The 24,387-nt window shown below is 41.6% G+C and overlaps 2 protein-coding genes across 2 annotated transcripts in view; both read right to left on the reverse strand.

Moving 5' to 3' along the window:
- Positions 1 to 2,536: 2,536 nt before the first annotated feature.
- Positions 2,537 to 15,973, reverse strand: gad2 (glutamate decarboxylase 2). Its single transcript, XM_070852719.1, has 16 exons — positions 15,898 to 15,973; positions 15,519 to 15,581; positions 15,233 to 15,379; positions 14,366 to 14,599; positions 12,891 to 12,981; positions 11,965 to 12,077; positions 11,356 to 11,471; positions 10,807 to 10,886; positions 9,942 to 9,996; positions 9,692 to 9,808; positions 8,279 to 8,343; positions 8,091 to 8,169; positions 7,853 to 8,002; positions 7,317 to 7,424; positions 5,505 to 5,594; positions 2,537 to 2,710 (listed from the first exon to the last, which is right to left on the reverse strand). The coding sequence occupies exons 1-16, from the start codon at positions 15,971 to 15,973 to the stop codon at positions 2,537 to 2,539; spliced, it is 1,758 nt and encodes a 585-aa protein (XP_070708820.1).
- A 2,452-nt stretch (positions 15,974 to 18,425) lies between these two features.
- Positions 18,426 to 24,387, reverse strand: part of myo3a (myosin IIIA) — a 48,403-nt gene continuing 42,441 nt past the window's right edge. The window contains exons 35-38 of the mRNA XM_070852955.1: positions 23,936 to 23,976; positions 20,289 to 20,405; positions 19,548 to 19,643; positions 18,426 to 18,540 (exon numbers count right to left, since the gene is read on the reverse strand). Of these exons, the coding sequence (XP_070709056.1) occupies positions 18,426 to 18,540; positions 19,548 to 19,643; positions 20,289 to 20,405; positions 23,936 to 23,976 (369 nt within the window). The remainder of the gene's footprint in view (positions 18,541 to 19,547; positions 19,644 to 20,288; positions 20,406 to 23,935; positions 23,977 to 24,387) is intronic.

Consider the following 24,387-nt stretch of genomic DNA (forward strand, 5'->3'; position numbering starts at 1 on the left):
TTTTCTTTGAAATAGCTAGAGGAGTCACAAACCAAGTCAAGTATCTGACACACACACATACATACATACACACTTACATACATACATACGTACATACATACACACACAGAGGAAAAAAAAGCCTTCTGGACAAACAGGATGAAAATACAGGTAATCTAGATTGGAGATAGAGAAAATATGAATAACTTTACCTCACAAATAGTCTCTGGTTATATGTCTTATATACACATATGTATACACAAAGATATGTACTTAGGACATCTTGAAATACTATTTACAATCTATGATCAAAAGTGATTGTACACTGACCATGTTGAGCAAATTGTGCTTTGCTAACTTGTTCTAATGAAAATGCTACAGAACCTCTGCTTGTTAAATCAGGGTTCACATTCCATCAACTAACTAACCTGCCTACAATAAGCATGTTTTTACTTTATTTTTTGCTAACTATTGTGCGTAGTAGGAAACTTGATTATCGTTTATATTGTACACTTGAATTTACTGTTCTTTTTGATATTTTGCAGGGTATATAGATTGGACCCATACTCGAATATTGCTTGTGAATGAAGAAGAAATTTCAGTTGCGATGCTATAAGGGATGCTCCTCCTCCCTCGATGATTTAGTGCAAGTGATGTCAGGTACACAGTAGCTGCAAATCTGGTGAAGTTCCTATATTCAGACAAAACACCATTATTGCAACTTTCCCAGTTTCTTAAGATGCTCAATCTTTCATTAAGTGCTCATCCAAAAAAAAAAAAAGCCACTGACAAATGGTCTCTTTTATGATGATATTGTAGGAGAGGTTTACATTTTTAAAGTTATAATCCTTAAAACATCAGTCCTGTTTGATTTGGAGACAACTGTGCTCACTGGTGATGACAGCAAGTGCATTTTAATAATACAGGCCCCAGATTTCCATTGAAATGGCCAAGCTCCCAGGAGCAATGCCGGGCTGACAGGACATTTTTTGGTAGTGGCCACAGTTGGTACTGCAGATCATGTGACATCCACTGGCACAATAAGCATCTTTCCATCATGACTGGGTTCACATTTAATCAGTGACCTCCCACCTGCTGCTCTCTGTGCAATGCCACTGAACAACCAGAACAATGCTCAAGAATAATAATAATACTTCATATTGTTCCTTAGTGCAGCAAATTTCAAGTTAATCTCTGATGGCCCCTTGGCAGTTCTCCACTTTTCACAGTTGTTAATCCAGCTTTGCTTCCCGTACACAATCATTACCAAAGAAAAACAAAGGACAAGTTCATTTGTTTGAGCACCACAAACACTCTTTGTATTATCAGAATCTAACCCATTAAGTCAAGTAAGACTTTTAAAAATATGCACAGCAGTGCAAAATTTAAAGGTATGTGCGCGGTTTCCAGAGAATTTAACTCTCTGTGGTAGAGGCGGACTCCGCCACTAACAACTCAAGCTAATATAAAGAGGGGCGATTACAAACTTCAAAATGCTCTGAATGGCTATTGCTTAGCAAATGTTGGCCATTAATCAAAGCAAAAATGGGGTTTGAAATACGGACAATATTAAGGATTATAACTTCATGTTACCTCAGAGGCTTTGATTAATCTCATTGCAGATCATTACGTAAATCAACATGTAAAGCACACTCAGCACAGCTAAATATACAGCCTGGTTGGAGATGGTATGTATTTTGATATGTGCGTGTAGTTGTTGACATCAAACAATATGGATTAACAAGCCTTTACTACCTTAAATACACTAGAAAGGTGTGTGTTTAAAAAGAGTAGAAAGTGTTAATAAGCAACAATATCAAATTAGCATCATAAGCTGCAGACCAAACTGTAAAAGGCCGGGGTGATGCATGATGGATCGAATGCCTTCATAAATGCTTTGAATTGACTTTGCTGTTGTTTAATTTGATGGAAATTGTTTCTTTGTCGTCTTTTTACATATTTCCAAATCCCAATGAGGACCTGTTCTGTTCCTGTTGGGTTACTCATCTAACACATGGTGTCACTGCTATACATCGCCAGACAAGAGAACATTGTCCAAAATCACTTCTTGAAGTACTGTGTGCAGATGTAAAGGCAGTTGATTAAGCTGAGGTAAGCTGAAGTGCTTTTTTTGTTTTAAACCAGAAGTTTAAAGTGTAAAGTTACAATAGAACACAACCACATTTGGCACTTAACAACATACTCTGCAAATGAGAAATGATTCAAAAATAAACTCTTCCTCATCGACCTATTGCACAAGCGTTTCATATCACAAAAAGTACATATAAAGTTACATCACTTACACTACTCTGGGACCTACTACACTATAGGAAAGGCAGACAGAAGCACTTTTACATAGCTTTGGACCAAGTTAGTCCACGGCAAAGCTACAATACATAATATATGGATATATCTGTATATCTTTTTTCTCAAATATACTCTTAAATATATGACTTTGGAGGAAAGAGAGAGAAAAGAAAAAGTTTACCAGTACATTCACGACAAACAATTCATCCGTCAAGGGGGAAAAGAACAGGAGGATTTGGTGAGATGAGTCTTATAGATCTTGGCCGAGTCGTTCAATCTCCTCAATAAGAAAGTCGATGTCCTCGAAGGTAGCAGCAGGATTTGAGATCACCATGCGGAAAAAGTTGACCTTGTCCCCTTGTGGTTGGTAGCCGACCATCGTTGTCCCGTACTCCATCATCCTGGCCTTTATCACCGGAGCCACCTGAAGGATCCAGTAAATACAGCATGGATTAACATGGCTTCAGTGGGATGGAGAGGAGAAAATCATGCACTGTATTAACTCTGGTTTGGCTCATTTGGTTAGGTGGCTACTAAGTGAGCACAAAGCAAATTAAACTGCTACTAAAATGAGCTTGTTGCAAGTTTTTAAGTGCAAAAAAAGTTTTTAAGCGCATTCAGAGTCAGGGAGCCATGTAAGATTCAGTCGTAGCATGGAGAGTGAGCCAAACTAGCCATTCTCCCCATTTCCAGTATTAATGCTAAGCTAAGCTAAGTTATCCAGCTGCCTCCTCCAGCTCAATATTTACAGACATGAGAATAGTAACAATCTTCTCATCTAACTCTCACCAAGAAAGCAAGTGAGCGTATATCTCAAAATGACAAACTTTTCCTTTCAATCTTGCTTACTCATTGACTTTCTCATTATAATAGAGAGTTTGAACTCTAATATTAATCGATAAGCAATAATCAATGAGTAATTGATTTAAAAAGTATGGAAATGCTGAGTCAGTGATTTGTCAAGCACTCTGCAGTCTGCCCTAAAAATATGAGTCAAACTACAAAGTCTGATGGGTATAACTGAAGTTGAATTGAATTAATCTAAATAGACCAAACATAAAAATGTGAGCCAAGAATAAGCTTTATTCCTCTGCGCCAAAGAAAATGAGCAAGAGCTGTGATCACATGACTAAACACAGTACGTGTCAGTCAGACCGCTTCATCGTCTCCTCTCTTGACTCCTTAAACGCCATTTTAATTTTTCTTTCTAAACATTTTGGAGAAGTCTGTTATCAGATCTGTGCGTCCTTTGTTGTGTCTTTCTTTAGCCACTAAAAGTCACATTTTCTCCTCAGATCACTGTGATCCATGTAGTCCGTTATCTCCCACTGTGTGACAGCTAAATCTGACAGCAGCCGGGTACACCCCGTACTGTGATGGCTGCTGCCAAGTTGAGAGGTTATCTCAGAGAGTAAAGCAGTGACGGTCATTTATTCTGGGCTCAGAAGGGTCTTGATGGCGGAGTGGATTCTGTGCCGTGCTGAGCTGTGGCAGATTCAATTACAAGTTTGAAACTCACACTTGTTTTGGGCAACACATAACTATTAGCAGATTCTACTGAGGAAAAACATTTCAGTATGTGACTTTGAAATATCATCCTGGCTTGTTGTTTTTCTCCATATTTCACAATCTGTAGATTCAATCTGTCAGAAACCATATTTGGTGCAGACCCATAATCGGCTTAAGGATATGGACGAGATTCATAACTTGAGGTGACAGTTTGCTGCAGCTACAGCTTAAAGGGAAACTTGAAGCCAGTGTTAAAACCAGCTTTTAATTATTACAGTGTGGGTAGTACATGCAAATGAACAATGTTTAACTTTCCTCCATGCTGCCTGCACCCAAAGCTCTAGGGCTGTTGCGTGAAATACAGATTGTGCATCTGCATTTGTGCATGTCTGCCATTAAAAACAAAACATCTTTTAATTGGCTAATGCTGGAATCAGACATCTGGGGCTACTTATGAGCCAGAATACAGTGAGGAGGAATAACTGTGCATGGAGGAGGAAGAGGCAGGCACAGCCAAGAGTCAAGCACGGCCAGCTGGTGAGGACAGCGGCGCAGTGCATTCTAGTTGTTGTAGGTTTTCTACCTTTAGAGCCAAAGGGAATATTGTGGCTTTTTCTCCGATCATGTAGCACCAAGTTTTAAAATATTTGTACTTTTTAAAAATATTTCTACTGCCACAACGGCTCAGTTGTATGAAGAGGCCATCTTTCCAGCCGTGAAATACTTCTTTAAGGGCTTGAGTTAGCGACTCATATACAGCACCCTCGAGGTTCAGCATAATCTAACAAGAACCTTAATCAATCTGGGGATATTTAGTTGAAAAAATTTGAATAATATTTTAAAACTCCTCAAGCAGCTGCAGTTCGTTTGAATGTCAGTAGGGCAATGTGAGTCTGCTGGAGTAGTTAGTTGTGTGTACAGTTTAAAAAGACTGCAGCACTGTGGTTAGTACTGCTGTTCTCATCACACAATCAGTCATTCCTTCTAAATCTCTTGCAGGTGTTGCGTTGCAGTTGGCAGGCGTGCAGTTTCTATGAATTAATCAGTCAGCAGTTGCAGGTTTCCAATCAGACTTTAGACAATTTTCCAGTCATCCTTATCCTTAAGAAGTAGCCATTAAAGGAAGCGGAAATTGGTGGAAAGCTCTTTCAGTTTGGACCTTTTCCTCAAAAAGCTAATCGGGCCACATTGCATCATCGGAGTCTGTGGAAAAAATGAAAGCTGGCCAAATGCTGTGTTTTATCAATCAAACTCAGATCAAACTATCTGATGTGCTACGACAAACACGGCTATGATTTACAGTGGATGGTTCTACAGAGAAAGGGAGAGGGGAGAGCTCTTTGTATGGCGGGCACGTACACCATCTGTTTGTCCTAATTGTCTATTAGTATCCCCCTGCTGCTGTGGGATCCTCTGAATGGCTGCCACTTTAGCTAACTGAATAGCCTCACTGCCTCCAAGTCTGACCCTTCCTCTGTGACTGCGTATCCTATTTTGAAACTGTCAGAGTTTACAAAGTATTTCTGATGAGCATGGCAAAGTATTTTTTCTATCCTAAGCATGAGTGGAAGTCCATGCTGTGCCTAATGAGGAGGACATGTGATGGCCAAGCTGGATAGGAATGACAGGCTTGTAGGGCAAATGAGAGGTGCAGTGGAAGGTGTTTTTGGTAGATACTATAGTCAGGCTTCTTATCTCTGCTCACCCACCTTGTGCAAGTGTTTCTTTTTCTCCTCTTTGTCCTCCATGTAGCGGATCCCAGGAGGGAGGTACCAGAAGCAGACGTTGGTGTGCTGAGGCTGAGGGAACACACACAGGCCACAAGAGATGAGAGGACTATACTAGACACAGTCGTGCGAAAGTAAAACATGCACACTTAAGGCCTGGAAACGATTCAATATTGCTGACTTTCAGCGGAAATGTTTCGTTATGATTTGAGCCAAAATACATATATTTAATTCTGTTAAAATGAAAGTCTGTTAGAGAGGAATTTGAACACGTGTTGTATTAAAATCACCAGGATTGTCCAGTTTTTCTATAAATAAGAATTGTGTCTACCTCTCACATACAAATGTTGAGAAAACTGTGACTTTAACGATTACAAGCACATTGTAATTAAAAACAATATTAGTAGTAGTATGTTTAAAGCTGCTCTAATCGTTACATGAACAACAGATGAAATAAGTACGTGTAACACAAAGGGAATTGCTCATAGTAATGATCCCACTGAGTCGGCAGCCGCTCTTAGTTTTTTTACGCAGGGTTTTTGCATCCTTTAGCTCATTGTTTTGGTTCTGTGGTCCGCAGCTGTACTGTTTTCTTTCAGTACCACTGCTCTCATCAGGGCCATCTTAGAAAGCAGCTAATTAATTAATTAATAAACTCAGTGTACACTACATGCCCAGCAGATAGCAGATAGCCACTGTACACAGACTGGCACACAGACCAAGTTAGCTACCAGTGAGTAAACACAGCCGACCATTTAGCAGCTAAAGGGCCGGAAATTCCATCAACTTTAAAACACCAAGAGAAAGCTGAAAATATTATCAATATATTCATTTCAAACATACCACTCAGCCCTACGCACAAGAAAACATACACTGTGAAACATTTTACATTTACCTACAAAAGCAGTGCATACATACCCACATATTTACCAATTATCCTTGGCTTAAATCTCAAAATGAAAAGTACTCAAAGTAACCGTGGTCCATCCATTTCATCAAGCCAGAACAGATTCCATCTGAAAATGGCTTTTCACAGCTCCAAACAGGAAATCCATTAGGTGTTCTCAGCATCAGACAGCTATCCTGCCCTCTTCTCAGACACTCTCTGCTTGTCTAGCCCCATACAACTATATTTTTTGGCATCTGAAGCTCTGTTGGAGCAGCCTGCCTGCCAGCGGAAAAGCATTCATTACCAACAGCTGACTAGCCATGCACACCGGCCTCATTTATACGGCCGGGCTGGTTCGGCGGTAGTATATTCAACATTAGATTGATAAAATGGCTCAATGGGAGACAAGTGAACACCTGGGCTGATGCCCAAAGGACTTGCCTTTTTCCCATCACCCTCTGGGTTATGATGCTCTTAGCCTTTTGTGGCTCAGCAGGAAAAGAATAAGCCTTGAAACATTAAATGACTCTGGGTGTCCAAGCACTCCTTTTATGAGAGTTTTAGCTTAATAACCCCATCATACCCACATATGTTTGCGCTGTTGTAGTTTTGCCTGGTAGAAGATATTTCAGACACCATGCTTTTCATATGCATATGAGCAATTACAGGCCATTATGCTATTCATTAAACATAATAGCAGCACATTATACTGGCAGCTAGAGGTAAAAATGGCATTCATCCAACACAAAGCAAGAGCACACTGCGTGCCAATCAAATCGGCCATAATGACGCTGAATACACAGAGGCAAAAGAAGCAACACAGACTAATGTTTGCTGCTTTTCTCTCACTATGTGGCTGCGGATGAATCGCCCTCGCAGAGAGTGAAAGTTAAATGTGGACATACTTTCCCGTCAAAGACCATCTCGTATCCTTCTCTGTCTTTGATCTTGTTGTAGAGGTACTCCGACAGCTCCAAGCACTTGTCAATCTGAGCCTCAAACCCAATAGTGCCCTGTCAAAGGAAAGAGTGCTAATATTAAAACAGTCATGTAGACCAGTGAACATTATGAGATTGTAATAAAACTAAAGATATCTTGGCAACTATGTGAATCATACTTTTCTGCTGAAAATTGGATAACAATACTCAAAATTTGTATTTAATTCAGTCCCTTGACACTTTTGTCTTCTTGATGAGAGGACAAAACAAGGATTTGGCTCAAATTTGGTTCCAATTAAATTAGCTCACTTTTAGACTCAAGTATTTTTCAGTCACATCAAGTTTTCAGTGAATTGCTTTAGTTGAAAAAAGGAGGAAGAAAATCACTGTCCAGGATGTCTATTATCACGAAACCCAACGATCTTCGCAAGATCAGCCAGTTTCAGATAGCTGCATGTAAAATATGAGTAAGAGAGCCGATATCCACGTTAGCGTTTCCGTACCTTAGCTCTCCACATGAGCCACAGCTTGAAGATGTCCACGTGGCGGCCGCACTGCAGCGCTTTGTCTCCGGTGTCGTAGGAAAGGTCGTAGTGTTTGTCCTGCTGGAACAGGTAGCAGGCGTGCATCTGGTTGCAGTTCTGCATCAGACCCTGTGGAATCAGATCCGCAATGTTTAGAAGGGCCACAAACATTCCCAGATTGTGACAGTGATGCTCTGCTGACAGGGATGAGGCCTACCTCCTCTCTGACCAGCAGGGCTGAACACTGCAGGGGGACGGACATCATCTTGTGTGGGTTCCATGTTACTGAGTTGGCCCTGCAGTTAAAAACAGCCACCATGCTTCATTACTTCAAACAGTCATTAGCCTGAAGCGCCTGTCAGTGTCAGTGTGTCCTCGCCCCATGCAAAATATAATCTCACTTGCCTCTCAACTCCATCCAGCTTCCACCTGTGTCTCCTGGACATGAGGAGACTCCCCCCCCACGCACCCTGACAGGACAGACAGACAGACGAGAATCATCCAGAGGACAAACAAATGACTTGTCCAACATATAAGCTTATTAAAGGAACAATCCCCTAATTTCACATGCAAAGTCAATTCAGTATTCAGTATGTATGAAAACCGTAGTAATTAGTCTTCTGTTTATGAGGTGTGGAGTAGTTGGGATGTGATCTGCATTTAGCAGGCTTAGAGGGTCTAACAGATAATATAAAGTTGCATTATGGGAAATAAAAAACCAGGGATTTTTTAAGGGTATTTCAGCCTTTGCTGCATTGATTTTGACTATTTCTTTAAAAATCTGTCTCTGTCACCCTTTGAAAAAGAGCTCTATTACATCCCAGAGGTTCCATTAGTTATATCCTCAACAATGCTGGATAGTATGAGGCATTCAATAAAATCTGAGATTTCAAAAACCAAAACTGACGATGATATTTTGCCCCAAATGTATTTCTTAAACATAAATGTATAACATACCATATCTTTGATAAGAATAATTCAATTAAACATCTTAAGAATTGTGAACATAAGATGTGCTGAAGAGGACATTTTGTATTTGAAAAATAAAAATAAATTGAAAGAGCGTGTACTATTGAGTGGACAAATGCAATAATCATAATAATAATAATAATCATAATAATAATAATAATCATAATATCAGGCACTGTTGTCCTCCTCAAATGTAGTGAAAGCTCTTTCCACAAACCTGCAATAAAAATGTCTGTCATCCTGATGTTTTTTCAAGCACTTCCCAGTCTCGTAATGTTTAGTATAGAGAGTAAATAAGGCCACCAAACACACTTATTGCACGTGGAGCTGCATCCTTTAAAGCACTTATTCTGACGAAAAGCAACAGGCGCCACAATGATCCAGAGCAGGATGTGTTTTTCCCCCATCTTTCCCCAGTTGAAGAATGATAGATAAGGCCATTTATGTCTCTTAATAGAGGTGTCCCCCTGTCAGAACTAAATCACCTTCATTAATAGATAGAGTTCCTTCAGTGAGAGGGCCCATGATGGCAAAGTCAGGGGAAGAGATGATTTACAGCCTCTGTTCCAGTTTTTCTAATCCCCAGTGTTAGATAGGAAATGGCTGGCTCCTATCTGGGTCAACCGCAAGCAGTTAGAGGCGAGACAGACATAATAGATTTGTCAAACTCGCTGGTGAGCTCTGCATTTCTGTGCATTCCTTCACTAAGGTCCCTACTGTGGATAGATATTGTGCATCATGACGTCCCGGGTAATGACAGTGTTTTAAATGGGGCGACAGGAGACGTTCCTGCAGATTTTTGTCTACGGACTTAAAATTCCAGACATAAGCACATTTTGTTTGACTCACATCCACATGCATCCAGACGTTGTACTTCTTGCAGATGTCAGAAATGGCGATGAGAGGGTCAAAGGCTCCGTATACCGTTGTTCCGGCAGTTGCACTTACAAAGAATGGTACAAAACCCTGCAAAGGCAGAGCAAATAATGACTGTAAATCAGCTACGGGTGCAGCTATAGCGAAGCCATTATCATTTCATTATAATCATCACATCTGTCTATGTTATTTATGGCTGTGTTATTAATGTTTATCACGTTACCTTCTGCTTTGCCTCCACTATTCTCCTCTCAAGGTCAGCTGGGATCATTTTACCACTGCAAAGGAAAAACAAGCTTTAGCTGCTACCTGACTCGTTTGCAAATTCATCACTGGTGGAAGAAGATCGTTTACTTATGTGAAAGTACCAGTGCAACAATGGAGTTAGATAGTTAGAGTACAGAAGTATTACGTGCACAATGTATTTAAATATCAAAGTTAAAGTGCTCATTCTGCAGAAAAATGGCTCCAGTATTTGAAATATTATTACATGTTATTCAACCTCAGGGTTTGACCACTCAAAAAAGTCACAAGATAAATCTGAGACATGAGCTGGCTCCTAAAAGACATCTGGAAGTGGAAAAAGGCCTTGAATTTGATCCAACTAGTTTATCAGAAATGTTGTCATTGTAGTTTGTATGTACTGTCATTTTGGTCTGTTCTACACACACAACTATTGCTTTTCCTTTATATGAATCAGTGTCTTACACAGTACAGATTGTAAAACCTCCTGAGGCAAAATGTGATATGTGATTTTGAAAATGTGACTTTTTGAAAAAGGTCACTGACTTGATCTTTGATATTTTGGAAGTTTATCACATGTTATTTTAGGTAAAACCTCCATCTGCAAAGTAACTGTTACTATCATTTAAATGAAGTCGAGTAAATGTACAGCATCACCATATGAGTTGTTGAATTGTTGAGTAAAAATTAGCAGAAATTGCAAATACTAAAGTAAAGTACCTCAAAAATGTACTGAAATGCAGTACTTTAGTAAATGCACTCAGCTACTACTACTACTCTCCACCCCTGGAATATATTTATTAATTTCTACTACTTTGATCTGAACTGCTGAAACGAGACTTCACCTCTCATCTGCTTTGATGCAGATCACACTCTCTGTGCCGATTCCAAGAGCTGCTGCACCTTTTTTGATTGAAAAGTGGCTCTGAAAGATAACAGAAAGAAATGAAAGACAGTTTGTGTTTAACTGTCTGTACAGCAGGTCACAGGAGAGGAAGGAAAACCTTTAATATATACAAAATAAAACAGCTTCGATGCTGAAAGATTTTTTTTGTGTTAGATAGTGGCTTTTTGCCCTCAGCATCAAATGTCCTTTAAAGATGAAGGAGGAGACGTAAAATGTTACAGACACAACAGTCACCCCGTGTCCTTCTGCGTCTGACACACACCATTTTTCACACCACCAGCGTTGGTGGTGTGAAAGTGACACAAAGTCACTTTTAAAACACACATCAAGCGCAGCCACGGCTAATGTGCAAAAACCATCTGAAGTCATTCCTGCACTGGAGAGGAAGATCTTTGACATTGGGATTTAGGAAAACTGATCAATGCCCGTTGATTTGATCCGTGTATGGACAAATATTCATCAGCTGGAGTGAAACATAAAGGCCTACGTGTTCGGATGTGAAGGCCGCCAGTCTGGGAACAGATGACATTCCTTTCTCCTTCACTTCAGGGAACATCTTGAAGCGTGCCAGCAGCATGGCATACATGTTAGAAATAGCACCACCTGGAGGACAGACAGGGCTCAGTGTCAGTCCACATCACAGCCTTAACTAGCCGCTCTCATGGGAACGATGCACGGCTCCTAACTGACACGGACAGTCTGTGCACGTACATGTTTAAAATGGCGAATCAACAACAGCAAAATCTGTTTACAGGGTATCAGGAGCGTATCGAGAGATGACACAGCATTCGCAATGTCAGATCACTGTCCACAGCGTCAGAGCCAATCAGTCTCTGTCATTAAATTCTCCAAAGATTTCTGCTCATCATGTGTCAAACAGAAATGCATGGGACAAATTAGAGACTGGAGGGTGACGGGGTGGGGGCTCGAGTTAGAGACAGAACATTATTTTATGCTAATTGGCTTTGAAACGAGTTCCATTTATATCATCAAAATGCAAATTGACACATTACAGCACACACAGGCAGTTCCATTTTCAGTGAAACAGAGGGGTGGTGTGACTGGCCTCGCCTCACATACATACATACGTACGTACCAGGAGAGAAAATGCCATCTCCTCGCCCGTCCGGCCAGCCAATGATCTCCCTCATCTTCTTCAGTGTGACGTATTCCAGCAGCACAAAGACAGGAGCCACCTCATAGGTGAACCTGCGTTACACAAGGCACATCACATGGAGCTGGTTACACAAAATCTGCCATGACTCATCATCCAAATAAACTGCAGTACAGGCGCTCCGGGACACATTTTGAGTTGAAATTGATTGATCTTGGTAGACAAACACACAAATAATTCAAATTTTGAATGATAGAAAAAAACAATATTTTGTGTACTACAGATTTTACAGATCAAAATGTCACAATGTTCCACCATTCAAATAAAAATCAGCTGCTAATGAAGAGTTACATGTCTTAGGCTACGTTTCATGGACCAAAACGTGCTCTCACATTTTCATCATCCATGTTGCTTTAAAAAGTGCATTTTCAGTCTGCAGCTCCTGGTGTATTTTTCTACTAATACGTGGTGTATTAGTTGCTGTGATTTTAATCCCCCCCCCCCATATCAACAGCAAGCTTATTTCGCAGCACTTCACAGTTGCCAAGGCTGACTCTTGCAGAGTTTATCACCCCAAAAACACACACTAAAATTAGCTTCAGATTAGACTGAATTTAATTTCAGAGCTAATTTTCTCCCCTTGAATCCCCATGGGGATCGGAGGTGAGGGGGGAGGGATAAAAGGGAGAGGTGGGAGGGGATGCGGGGGGGGGGCGTAAAGGGAGGGAGGGGGTGGGCCTCCGCCTTTCATTTCACCCTTTTCATTTGCCATGATTGAGTGAAGAAAAGCTGCTATCAGCCGGTGCAGACGCAGAGCAGAGTGCACACGGATGGTCCGGAAATGGAATTCATTGTCATTATCATTATCACCATTTAAAATCACGATGAAGCAGAGGCCACATACTTACATATTGGTGTTGGCAGTGGATGTTAGCCAATCGGCTGCCAGTCCAACCATGTCTAATCCTGTAGAGAGCTGATTGAAGTACCTGGGGTGGGCTGAATGGAAAGGAGCGAAGGAGAAATGAGAGAGGAAGGGTGGGAGATGTCTGCAATTTGAACATTTTATCTGCTGTCAGGAAAATAGAAATATGCTTTTTAGTGTGTTTATGTGGAGTTTGTGCGAAAGGCACAGAAGCTGTCATCTGCAAAACGCTTTAATTGCAGGTTAGACGTGCTGCTGCAGTGACGTTTTAAATCATCTTGAGACATAACGAAAACATTTGGTGCTGCATGGGTAATGTAGGAATTTACTGGAGGGCGTAAACACACCCAAACTGAGTTTTCAACCTTTGTTTTGTAATGTTACATTTTTTTAAAAACAAGACAAAGCTGATCCATGCTGAACACTTACATTTTCCTTTATTTGGTATTACAAGCATGAAATATAACACTCTACTTTAACCCCCTCATTTATCATTCATAGGCAGCAGATAAACATTTACTGTAAAATGGTTTATCACACATCAGACTGTAGATTTAAACAGATACGTGTTTGTTAATGCATGTGAACAACTCCTGTGTGGCAGAGGATGAATGACAGTGTAGTAAAAGAAAGATAATATAAAATATATCCTCACAGGAGAATTATTAATTAATAAACACTTAAAATGTCCTCATAGCTGCTTCCTACATTCTAGTGTGTCATGTTTCATTTATTAAATGTTTATTAAAGCTCAACAGGGAGTTAAAGTGTTAAAAATGTGTTAATAGTGTGATCTATATTTGTTTTTAGGGTATGAAATGTGTGTTGTGTTGCTGTAAATGTCAGCCAGGACAGAAGAATGGAGCTGGCCTGTGAAGCCTGGTTATTAGCCCATTATGAACCAGATTTACTGCGTCACTGCATTTCTCGGTCTGATGGCCACGACGAGGAAAAAGAGAACAACTTCAGGTTGATTTTCTTTTTCTTGACATCATTTTTTTTTAATCATTAAACACATATTGTTTTCTGTTTTATTCTGCCTTCACCTCACAAACGTTTTCAGTGATAACCCTCAATAAAAATGAAGATAGAATAAAACTTTATTATATCTCACCTAGAAATCTTTTTTTTTAAAATGATTTTCTAGTAGATTTTACTTTCTGTTTCGTATTTGAGTTTTTCTGGGATATAATTCAGGGTTTACACTAACTGTGCTATTTATAGTTTAGACATTTTCTAACATTTCTCTTCCTGTTAACAAATTAAACCTCTGCTATGATTTAGACATGATCCAACACAAAGCAGGCCGGGCTTTAGGCCTGCGTCAATCTAGAATGAGCAGCTTTAAAGCGAATAAAGATGGAAATGGGAATATTTCCTAACATGCAGAGCTGGAAATGTTTTCAGCAGACGTGTGCTATACAGAACTATTAACCTGTCATGGATCCGACAGCCTACCTGTTTTGATGGCGTATTTCAGAGTAGCGCGACAGCTGATCAAGATATCATCCAGAGAGGCCGGCTCGTCCTGCAGCTCCCAGTTGTTCATCTGGAGCAGCTCGTTTGGGTAGTGAAAATCAATAACTTTCGTTTCCCGGTCGAAAGACTCCACGATGTAGGCCAGTAAAATATCCACAACCTCCTGCAGGAAGGTCATTGTTTTGGTGTCACCGTCCATGGCAGGTAACAGGTCTGCAAAATAAGGGAGGGGGGGGGGGGGGGGCATTTAGTGATTTCTGGGACTTAAGAGTGAAAAAAGAAATCAAATCCTTTCATGTAACGTTAAGATGCACGTGTGTGGGCCTTTAAAATGCTCCCACAGACTGTACATGTTGTAATATTTTCACAGGTCTAAAAACTGAAGGAAGTTTTTGATGGTGCTGAAGGTGACCTCTCCACCACTGCAAAAAAAAAAAAAAAAAAGATTCAACACACCTCACTGAATATTGCAGATTTTAAGTCTGGATGTGTAGAAACAAATAACGATTTATTTCATCCAAGCAGCCACATGATTCCTCTTTATAGTCCATGTGTATTATGTATGTAATTGGTGGAGGGGGAACAAAGAATGAAGCGGATCACCTCTTTTAGGATCAGTTCAATGGCCTTTAAATTACAATTATTTAAAAAAAAAAAAAAAAGTCTTTTACAGAACGTCAAACTCAATGACTTCATAAATCTCCAGATTTTCACAGATGTTTTCAGCTGTTCAAACATCTGTTTCTATCTACTTAAAAACAAGAAAGACAAAGGAAAAAAAGAATTCTTGAGACCTTTTAAAAAGGTGACAGTGTTAAACTGCAGGTTAACGGCATGCTTGTGTACCTGTTGAATAGAGGTCGGAGAAGACCACAGCACCTTTGGTGCAGTTGCAGGATTTGTTGCAGCCGCAGGTGCCAGCAGCCGGAGTCTGAGGCGGCTGCTTGGCGGCCGTCTCGGCGGGTTTCTCCCCTTCCCCGACATTGAGCAGCGCTTTGGACATCACAGAACAGCAGTGAGATATTTTTATGACTCTGTCGACAAGGCCATAAATATAAAAAACAAAATGGAAATAACAAATTGCGTCCCCCACCCACCACACTCCCTCAGCAGCGCATGTGAGCCAACATACCACATAATTTCGATCCTATTCCTCCGGAAAATTTCTGGGCCGCCGCTTGGCACCAAGCCCTGGCTGCAAGAGAGGAGATATAAAATCAGATGAGCATGAACAGGCTTCAGGGTCAGGGTCCAACTTTAAGATAGCAGCTGGAACACGAAAGGCGCCATGCAAGTAGTAGTAAAAAAAAAAACACACACACAAAAAAACAGCCCCTTTGGCAAAAGTCGTTCATCCTACAGGGTGAAACAAGAAAAAAGGTGTCGACTCTAAACACAGCAGGCCTGTTTGTCACTGGCACCAAACGCAGCGCACTGGCTTGAGACAATGCCCTGGAATCAGTGCAGCACCGGGTCCATCAGAGGTGGTTTGAAGACAAAAAGCCACTCACGCGTACTGGGGCTCTGACTCCCGGCATTGGCCCCCGCATTATCTCCGCCGAGAGACCAGAAACCGTGTGATGCCATTGTTGCCGGTAGTTAGGAGCTGCAGGAGACACGGAGACCGACAGAGCCCATCCACACGCTACGACCCGGAGCTGTTCAAAGCTGATGTGGTGCTGAAGCTGACCAGACCTCTCCGACTGCTCCCAATCCAGCCGTGCATCCGACAGACGCTTAATGCTGCAGGAAAAAAAAAAGCCACCTAATAAAAATAATAACACGCGTGGAGGGGGTGGAAAGAAACACACAAGGCGTCCGTGGTGCTCCTCTTTCTGCGGGCGTCCACAGGTGCACGAAGCGTAAAAAGCAGCGTCTTCCCACAGAAATCCGCAAACACTTGACTTGACCGGCGCACTCAGTCAGCGCCTGCACTCTGCTCACTTCATGGGAAACGTGGCGGGAGAGTGAGATTTAACCTCTGGATGAAAATGTGCAGGAAAAAAAGAACAATAAAAACCAGAAAATGAACTGCAGCCAGGATGTGATGGAAAGTGGTTTTGAGGAAGCAGCTCTGTGCTACAGCCGCTGGTAAATATGCAGCACATAAGCCATGCCTAATTGCATCTAACCTAAATTTCACGTCACCACAGAAATCCCATCGTGATTCACTTTAAAGTCATGACGAACTGCGCTGCGTCGTGCGTCGTGACTCCATACATCCCCAACAGTTTGTCCCCTGCGCGCTAAAACTCAGCCTCCATACAGACAGTGAATGCCAACCAATTCATCCGCACAGCAATTGCAGATCTATTTCTTGGGAGACCGACGGCTCTAATTGCGCGCCTCCGGTGGAGGGAAAAGCGGGGCGGCGACCAGACCTGGTTCAAGTGCACAGAGCGCGCAGGGTCCCTCCTCTCCTCTCTCCTCCCTGTGCTGGGGCTCGTTACCCCAAAAATATTCATTACTCATTACTTGCTTACCGCCATTTTTTTCAAGAAGAAAAAATCCCATGGCTCTTTTGTTTTTGGACACATTCTGCACGTTTAAACATCAAGATCATCCAGGAATTAAACGCTGTAAATTCCCTGATTTATTAATTATGAGTCTGGATAGGAGGCTAAGGTTAAAAAAAAAAAATGTCTTGTATCATCCTGGTTCCACACCTTATCCGTTACAGATCACAGTTACAATCCAACGCAGTCGTGTTTTCTTATCATTCCTGCATGAATGAGAGCAAACGGAGCCTGCAGGCACCAGAACCAGCCGGAGCCACATCTGTTATGATTTATGGACCCAATCGACAACAAGCATTTAATGCCAAAAAAGACTGATTAAAATAAACTGCAGCCTTTGGCAAACCCACGATAATGTTCATGATAAGATTTGTGTATGGGATTACAGTAACTCTGTGGTTCTCCACTGAGGCCTTACACAGAACATTTTTAATTATTTTAGTTTTTTAGTAATATTTATGAAATGTTTCAGGAGGCAAGACACAGTTCCAGATCTATGTCTTGAGTTATTGTTATTTTCTGTTCATAAAAATAATATTTTTCCTTCTTTCTGTGGCAGTGAGCTGGAGTCTGTCCCAGTCCTTCCTGTCTGTGTTCTGTCTGGATGCTTTTTGTCTCGATGTAGTTTTTTGTGCCAGTGTGTGCAGTCAGCATGTCACTAACACTCCCTGTGGGGGGTTTCTCCTTTGAAATGTCACATAAAGGTCAGAGGTCGATTCTCAAAGAAACGTTCGGGCCGGTATGGAGATGATGAGGAATTTACAGAGGCTGGTTTGATGGCAGCATGACACAGCTGCTTCTGCTCACTCTTTATGATATCTTGGACCTCTTTTTTTTTTTTAAACCTCTGAAGCCCTACAGGAATTAAGTGTTTTCATTGTTGTGCAGGATAAATGGTGGGTGCTTGGTGATGGTTATGAGTTAAGGAGGATGTGCAGCCTATTATCACATCTAAATGAAGTCATGTTGCGTGGAGGCAGTGACTCTAACTGTAAAATAAGTGAAACACCACAAAGAATTTGATATATTTTATGTTTAAATGAATAAAACAGATTACAGCAGAGAGGAGAATGTACATCTTACAACAGGACAAACACAACACATTCACCAAAACTGATTGAAATGCAAAATATCGAAGCGACAGAGCTTTTGTATTTACACCATCTATAGATATTCTATACAGTTCTATTTGATGTTTAAATGGATTCGGACAACCTCAAATGCAATATATGACAAACTGAAAAAAAGGAAATGAATACAGAAAAATGGGCAAAAGTAACAAAGTCTAGTTTACAAATGACATAAATAAAACCTTCATTTACAGCATGTTTTATGGGTGGGGCGTTCCGTTATTTACATTGACCTTCATTGTGTCTAGACTGGACTCATTTCAACAATTCAACACTGTCAGACGTTTTGCAGAAGCTGAGATTAATCAAAGACTCAGTTATCATAAAGCATCACGTGGTGAGACACGTCCACACGGTGTGCATCAGGCCTCATGAATACATTCAGTCACATGTTCAGTACTGTTTGATGAGCTTTCGTCTCTGGGAGGTCTTCCTCAGTAGATGTCTGTAGTCGTACGGATTGTCATCAGTCCCACTCTCTGTGGAGGGCATTCTGGGAACAGAGAGCCTGTCAACACACAAAACAGTGAAGTTCAACAACACCAAAAAAAAAAAAAAACCAGAACAAAGAGAAAGATAAAAAAAATAAGAGAATGAGAAAGGAGATGAGACGATTCATGTTCAGGAGAAAGATTTCATATTGTTTATCATCTTCAGCTATCATTTATCATGTGCGTGGGCTGTCCGGGGGAACGGCCGGGCAGGACTGGAAAACTGATGAAATTTGAACACAGATTTGTCAGCGTCTGTTTTTTCACCGACTGGAATGCGAAATGCAAGTGTGGCATTTTTGGGAATATGAAGAAAGTCTAAGTACAAGTACCCCACGACCGCCATTCTCACCCATCACAGACATAATTACTAACCAGCTAAAATGACTACAACCATCATCAGCAGCAGGGTTGTGTAATCTATCTGCAGTCTTTATTGTGAGGCGTCCTGAATTTGATATTAACACTTTAAAATAAAGATTCAATTTCTGCAGTGTTAAGTGGATTATCATGGGGATCTCAGTTCATTCTATCATCTAAATACATTAAAATGCTTTATTTTTAAACACAGTGTTTGCAGTAGGGGCATTAGTGTGCCAAACATACCCAGATATGACTGAGTACAACATTTTTTATCAATTTACCGACAAAAACAACAGCATAATGTTAACTGTAGTTTGTGAACGAGCAGCACTGTTGCCCTACAGACACATTAAAGTGTGCTGTACAGTGGGCAAATGTTAAATCAACATCAAGGAGGCCATTGAAAACCTCCATCTGTGCTCCAGTCAATGAAAATCATAGTTGAAAAAGATCCCACAAAGCTAGTAAGACGGCCTTTGAGCACCTTAAAATAACCAAATGTGCATCATTAAAAATGGGAACCATAATCTCTAAAATGCCAAGAGGTCAAATCTATGACCTCTCAGTTATGACACTGTGACTCTCTCTGACCAGAGCGTCCTCACCTTTTCAGAATTACAGAATACTTTTCAAATCAAGGACACAGAAAACGAGGATATACCTGTTGTCACTGGGAGGTTTGGGGTGCTCTGGTTCAGTGACGGCTCTCTCTCTGGTCGGTCTACTGGCAGCAGCCGGCCTCTGCTCCGGAGGCTGCCTCTGGTCCACGGACCGTCTCTTCTCCGAAGACCGTCTCTTCTCTGTAGACTGTCTTCTCTCCGTGGACTGCCTCTTCTCTGTAGACTGCCTCTTCTCTGTAGACTGCCTCCCCTCTGTAGACTGCCTCCCTTCTGTAGACTGCCTCCCCTCTGTGGACTGCCTCCCCTCTGTAGACCGTCTCCCTTCTGTAGACTGCCTCCCCTCTGTAGACCGTCTCCCTTCTGTAGACTGTCTCCCTTCTGTAGACTGCCTCCCCTCTGTAGACCGTCTCCCTTCTGTAGACTGTCTCCCTTCTGTGGACTGCCTCCCCTCTGTAGACCGTCTCCCTTCTGTAGACTGCCTCCCCTCTGTAGACTGTCTCCCTTCTGTAGACTGCCTCCCCTCTGTGGACTGCCTCCCCTCTGTGGACTGCCTCCCCTCTGTAGACTGCCTCTTCTCTGTAGACTGCCTCCCCTCTGTGGACTGCCTCCCCTCTGTGGACTGCCTCCCCTCTGTAGACTGCCTCCTCTCTGTAGACTGTCTCCCCTCTGTAGACTGCCTCTTCTCTGTAGACTGCCTCCCCTCTGTGGACTGCCTCCCCTCTGTGGACTGCCTCCCCTCTGTAGACTGCCTCCCCTCTGTAGACTGTCTCCTCTCTGTAGACCGTCTCCTCTCAGGTGTGCTGCTGGTTGGAGACTCCTTGGTGGAGATGGAGGGCTCAGACCTGCTGGTGGGCAGGGCCCGATAGTACTGGTCATCTACATCCAGCAGCTTTCCTGGACTGGAGCACAAACGGAAGGGATGGACTGACGTTAGGAGGACAGATGTAGACATTCAGGCCTCATTATTCTTGGTGGTGGTTTATTTATAGTCTCCTAAACCAGATATCAGTCTGAACTCACAGTGGTCACCATGTGGTGCCAAGTCCATTTGAGATTTTTAACAAATAATGTATAATTCCTGAGAAATGTAGTTTTGTTGATCTTCATACATCTCGTCAGTATCTGTGGTTTCATGGACAATATTTCTTCTATGTGATTGAAATCATCTTGAGAGCCCAGTTTAATTGTTTACATGGACGCTAAATAAAGTGGTCCGATGTGTGAAGATGTGCATTCACATGCCCCAAAGCATTTAATCAGAATATAACTTTGATACTGTAAATGCAGCTAATGTCAGAAAAACCTGAACATAAATTGACAAAAACACAAACTAACATCACAGGACTTGTGGAGATAAAACAGACCTAGAAAACCCACCAGCCTTTGCTTACAGAGCACCAACCAAACAGGCTGCATATATACAGACTCCTCCTGCAGGCTAATGGCTGCAATCATGACTTGATCGATCACAGGTGTGTCCTGGCTCTAAAGTGGACATAACATATCCCAAAGTATCATTTTAATCATCTATAATAAACATCAGAAACCCAAAGTATGCTCATTAAATTTCCTCTTTACACACTTTGTGATGTTTCCTCATGAGCTTTGCTTGAGTGTTTTTAAGGTCCTGATGCCGTCTTTCCTGCCTGTGCTATATAAACTAGTTTTTGGAGATACTGGATCGATCTATCATTGTAACTGCACTGCTACAGATGGATATTTTTCTGTAAACATGGCAGATATGGGCCTTTTTAAAATTATTATTCCAGTAAAGATTTCAGCCAATATCCTCACATCCAGTGGGAATTGCACATAATCACTGCATACTGGGGGAAGTAACTACTGGAGAATATATGAGAGGACTGAAGTGCTTGTTACGGACACTTTTCAGGATGTGTAGTAAAATCTACTTAATGGCTTCTACATTTCATGTTTTAAATGAGGAAAAATGGGGCCTTCACTTGACTCTGTCCTCTCATCTGAAACTACTGATGCTGTGACTAACCTTGAAGATTAAAAATGGTATTTATTTGATTTCTGATGAGGCCGTCATTCAGATTTTATGTTTTCATTCATGATATTTTAACTTCCAGCTTGTCTTCCAGAGCAGAGACACCTGTGATCCATTGTCCTGATTGCGGCGTGCCTCGGTGGGTGTGGCCTATATAAAGCCTGTTTGGTCACTGCTCCTTAAGACGCTGACTAATGAATTGATGGTTTCTAGTCTCCTTTGTCATCTGAAGAAATGTCACATCAAAACCTGTACAGATTTGGCTAGAGCTGGTGTATGAACGCAGAAACCTGAAGTTTAGTCTTCCTCTTTTTACTGTTTTATGTGTTTCCTCCAACATGTGAGCTGCTTTTTGAAAACCTCATGCTCTCTAGGTCTTTTTTCTGTTTTGTATCAAAGTGAAGGGGGAAATCCACTTGCAGCATAAAGCCAATAATTTTCCATAAATGGATGTGATCTTGTTGATTTACCTTAAACATCAAAAGTGTTTTAGTGGTGATTTTGAAAACGACATTAAGATGATAATGGCTAAAATATGGAAATATAACAGTATATGTTGCGGCTTCATTTATCTGACAATTAACTCTCCAGCAGCATAGTCACATAGAGGAAAGGAAGAAAAGAGCATAATTATCAAGCTAACAGTCTGCAATTATCTGCCCACCAGACTGTACAAATAGATCGCACAGCAGCTTCAGGGATGCTGTTATGAAGCTGAACCTGCGCTCTGACCTCCATATGAACAGAAGCAAGAAAAACAGAATCTCCATGTGGAGATCAATACAGGAAGTCTCTCGTACTATTAACATATGGTAGCAGCCGCTATTGGAAATCATACATACTGGACAACATAGTCCAGAAAACTCTGATGATCTCATTCTCACACTGTGATGAGTTTGAGGCCTGTGTTAACCTTATAACCACAGACGCACCATCATCCCACTGATCAATCATGATGAATGTGCCGTTATGAGGATAAAATGGAAAAATTTCCCCTTGATTGTAATTATCTTCCTGTTCTCTGGACCGTTGGCTGAATTATGTGGCTGACACGGCAGTGAGATGACTCCTTCAAAACAGTGTTTATCATCTTGTTACCTGCAGATGTGGACCAACGCTCCACACAATCTATCAAGTAGTACTGAAGTTAAGTCGAGCTTGTGAGATAAACTGGGCGAATATCAGCATTGTGTTGTTAACATTTAGTGTAAAGCAATGCTGTGCCTGAATAGAGCCAGTTAAGTGGATTGTTTTGTCCTGCTTAGGTCTGGTTCAGCCACCAGGGAACCAGCTCAGCCTCGACAGCTGAACCAGGGTTGTTTCAGGAGCCGGTTCATCGCTGGTTCACTGCTCATGTGACCTACGTTGTTTTTTCCTTCTTCGACAAACTGTTGTTCCTGCTTTTGGAAACATGAGACGCTGATTTCCCCATTTGATACAAAGAAACTCCACAATATTGGCATCAAAATTAAATGTTGTAAGAGGAAAATGTGCAAGACTCTGAGCTGGTAATAGACTGAATCGTGATATATCACATCTTTAATAGAAAATACAAAACGGACATAGATCCTTGCTTAATACTGGCTATAAAATCTAGTTTTTTGTGGGTCACTATCACTGTTTCTGATACACTCTGCCTCCCGATTTCTCCTTTTCTGTCTTTACTCCCATTTATTATCATCACCTCTGTCTACTCTTCAGTTTTAACTCCTCAAACCACCCACGCTCCTCCCCCCTCCCATCCTCCTCTGCTGTCAGCTTTAGGCAGAGATGCTATCGTTCCTGCTGACCTTCTCATCCTTAATGATGCACGTAAACTGCTCCTGTCCATCGTTGGCTTTATTTATCTGCTAACAAATTATTACCCTGGATGTTTGGCACTGTGTTGCACTCTCTGTGTTCGTATGTGTGTGTGTGTGTGTGTGTGTGTGAGAGTCTCTTCAGACTGCTGTGATAAAGTACCCTGCCCCCTCCTTGTTCAGCCAGCCCTATCGGTCCATCTTCACCCCCTCACTCTGGGCGGTACGCTCACCTTGTGGCCTCAACGACACATACATATGCATGAATCCACACATCCACACTCACTTTTTTCTCTGCAGATGTGCTCTGCAAGCAAGTTTAGCAACGCACGGTGTATAAAAGATCTTATATCAAACTATAAAAAGTATTTCTGATGCCTACCATAAAGTTTCACTGAGTATTTTTAGCGAATGTAACCATGGTGAAAGTCGAGGTTAATTAATTTCACAGATGATGAATGTAAAGCTGCAGATCGTAAAGTTGAGACCCAGACACCGTCCTCATGTTGGTGTCATTACTCTGGACCCGGTGTGCCAAGCAAGCAGGCAGCAGGCCAACCTCTTAAAACAGTAGTGATAGGTTGTTAAAATTAGGTTGAAATAAGAACCGGCCACTTACCCCTCTTTCCTGGGCTTGCGTTTATCATCCTGGACAGACCTCTGAGTGGAAAGAGACGGGGCAGATTACTACATGTCAGTCAAACGCTCCTAATCTCTGTGTTCAGGTAAAGCAAAGGAAAGTGGTTTTAGAACAGTGGTTCCCAAACTTTTGGCTCGTGACCCCTGAGGCAAAGAGGTGGTTTGGCCCATTACAGGTTGCATATGTCTACAAGTTTTAACAAGTGGCATGGTGTATGGACGCCTTTCGGTTAGTTCATCTTTAGTCTGGACTGAATAATCTCAACTATTGGATGGATTCCCATGAAGTTGACTATGAAGATAAAATATACACAGTACCCTATGATATAATATAGCTTTAAAAATGTCCTTCCCACCAGCCTCTGTTGTGCTATGTATGGTCAACATGATAAACATTTAACCTCACAGAGTTGCCAGCCTGACTGTAGACAC

Source organism: Pempheris klunzingeri, chromosome 21 (assembly GCF_042242105.1).
Source record: "Pempheris klunzingeri isolate RE-2024b chromosome 21, fPemKlu1.hap1, whole genome shotgun sequence".
Taxonomy (NCBI): domain Eukaryota; kingdom Metazoa; phylum Chordata; class Actinopteri; order Acropomatiformes; family Pempheridae; genus Pempheris; species Pempheris klunzingeri.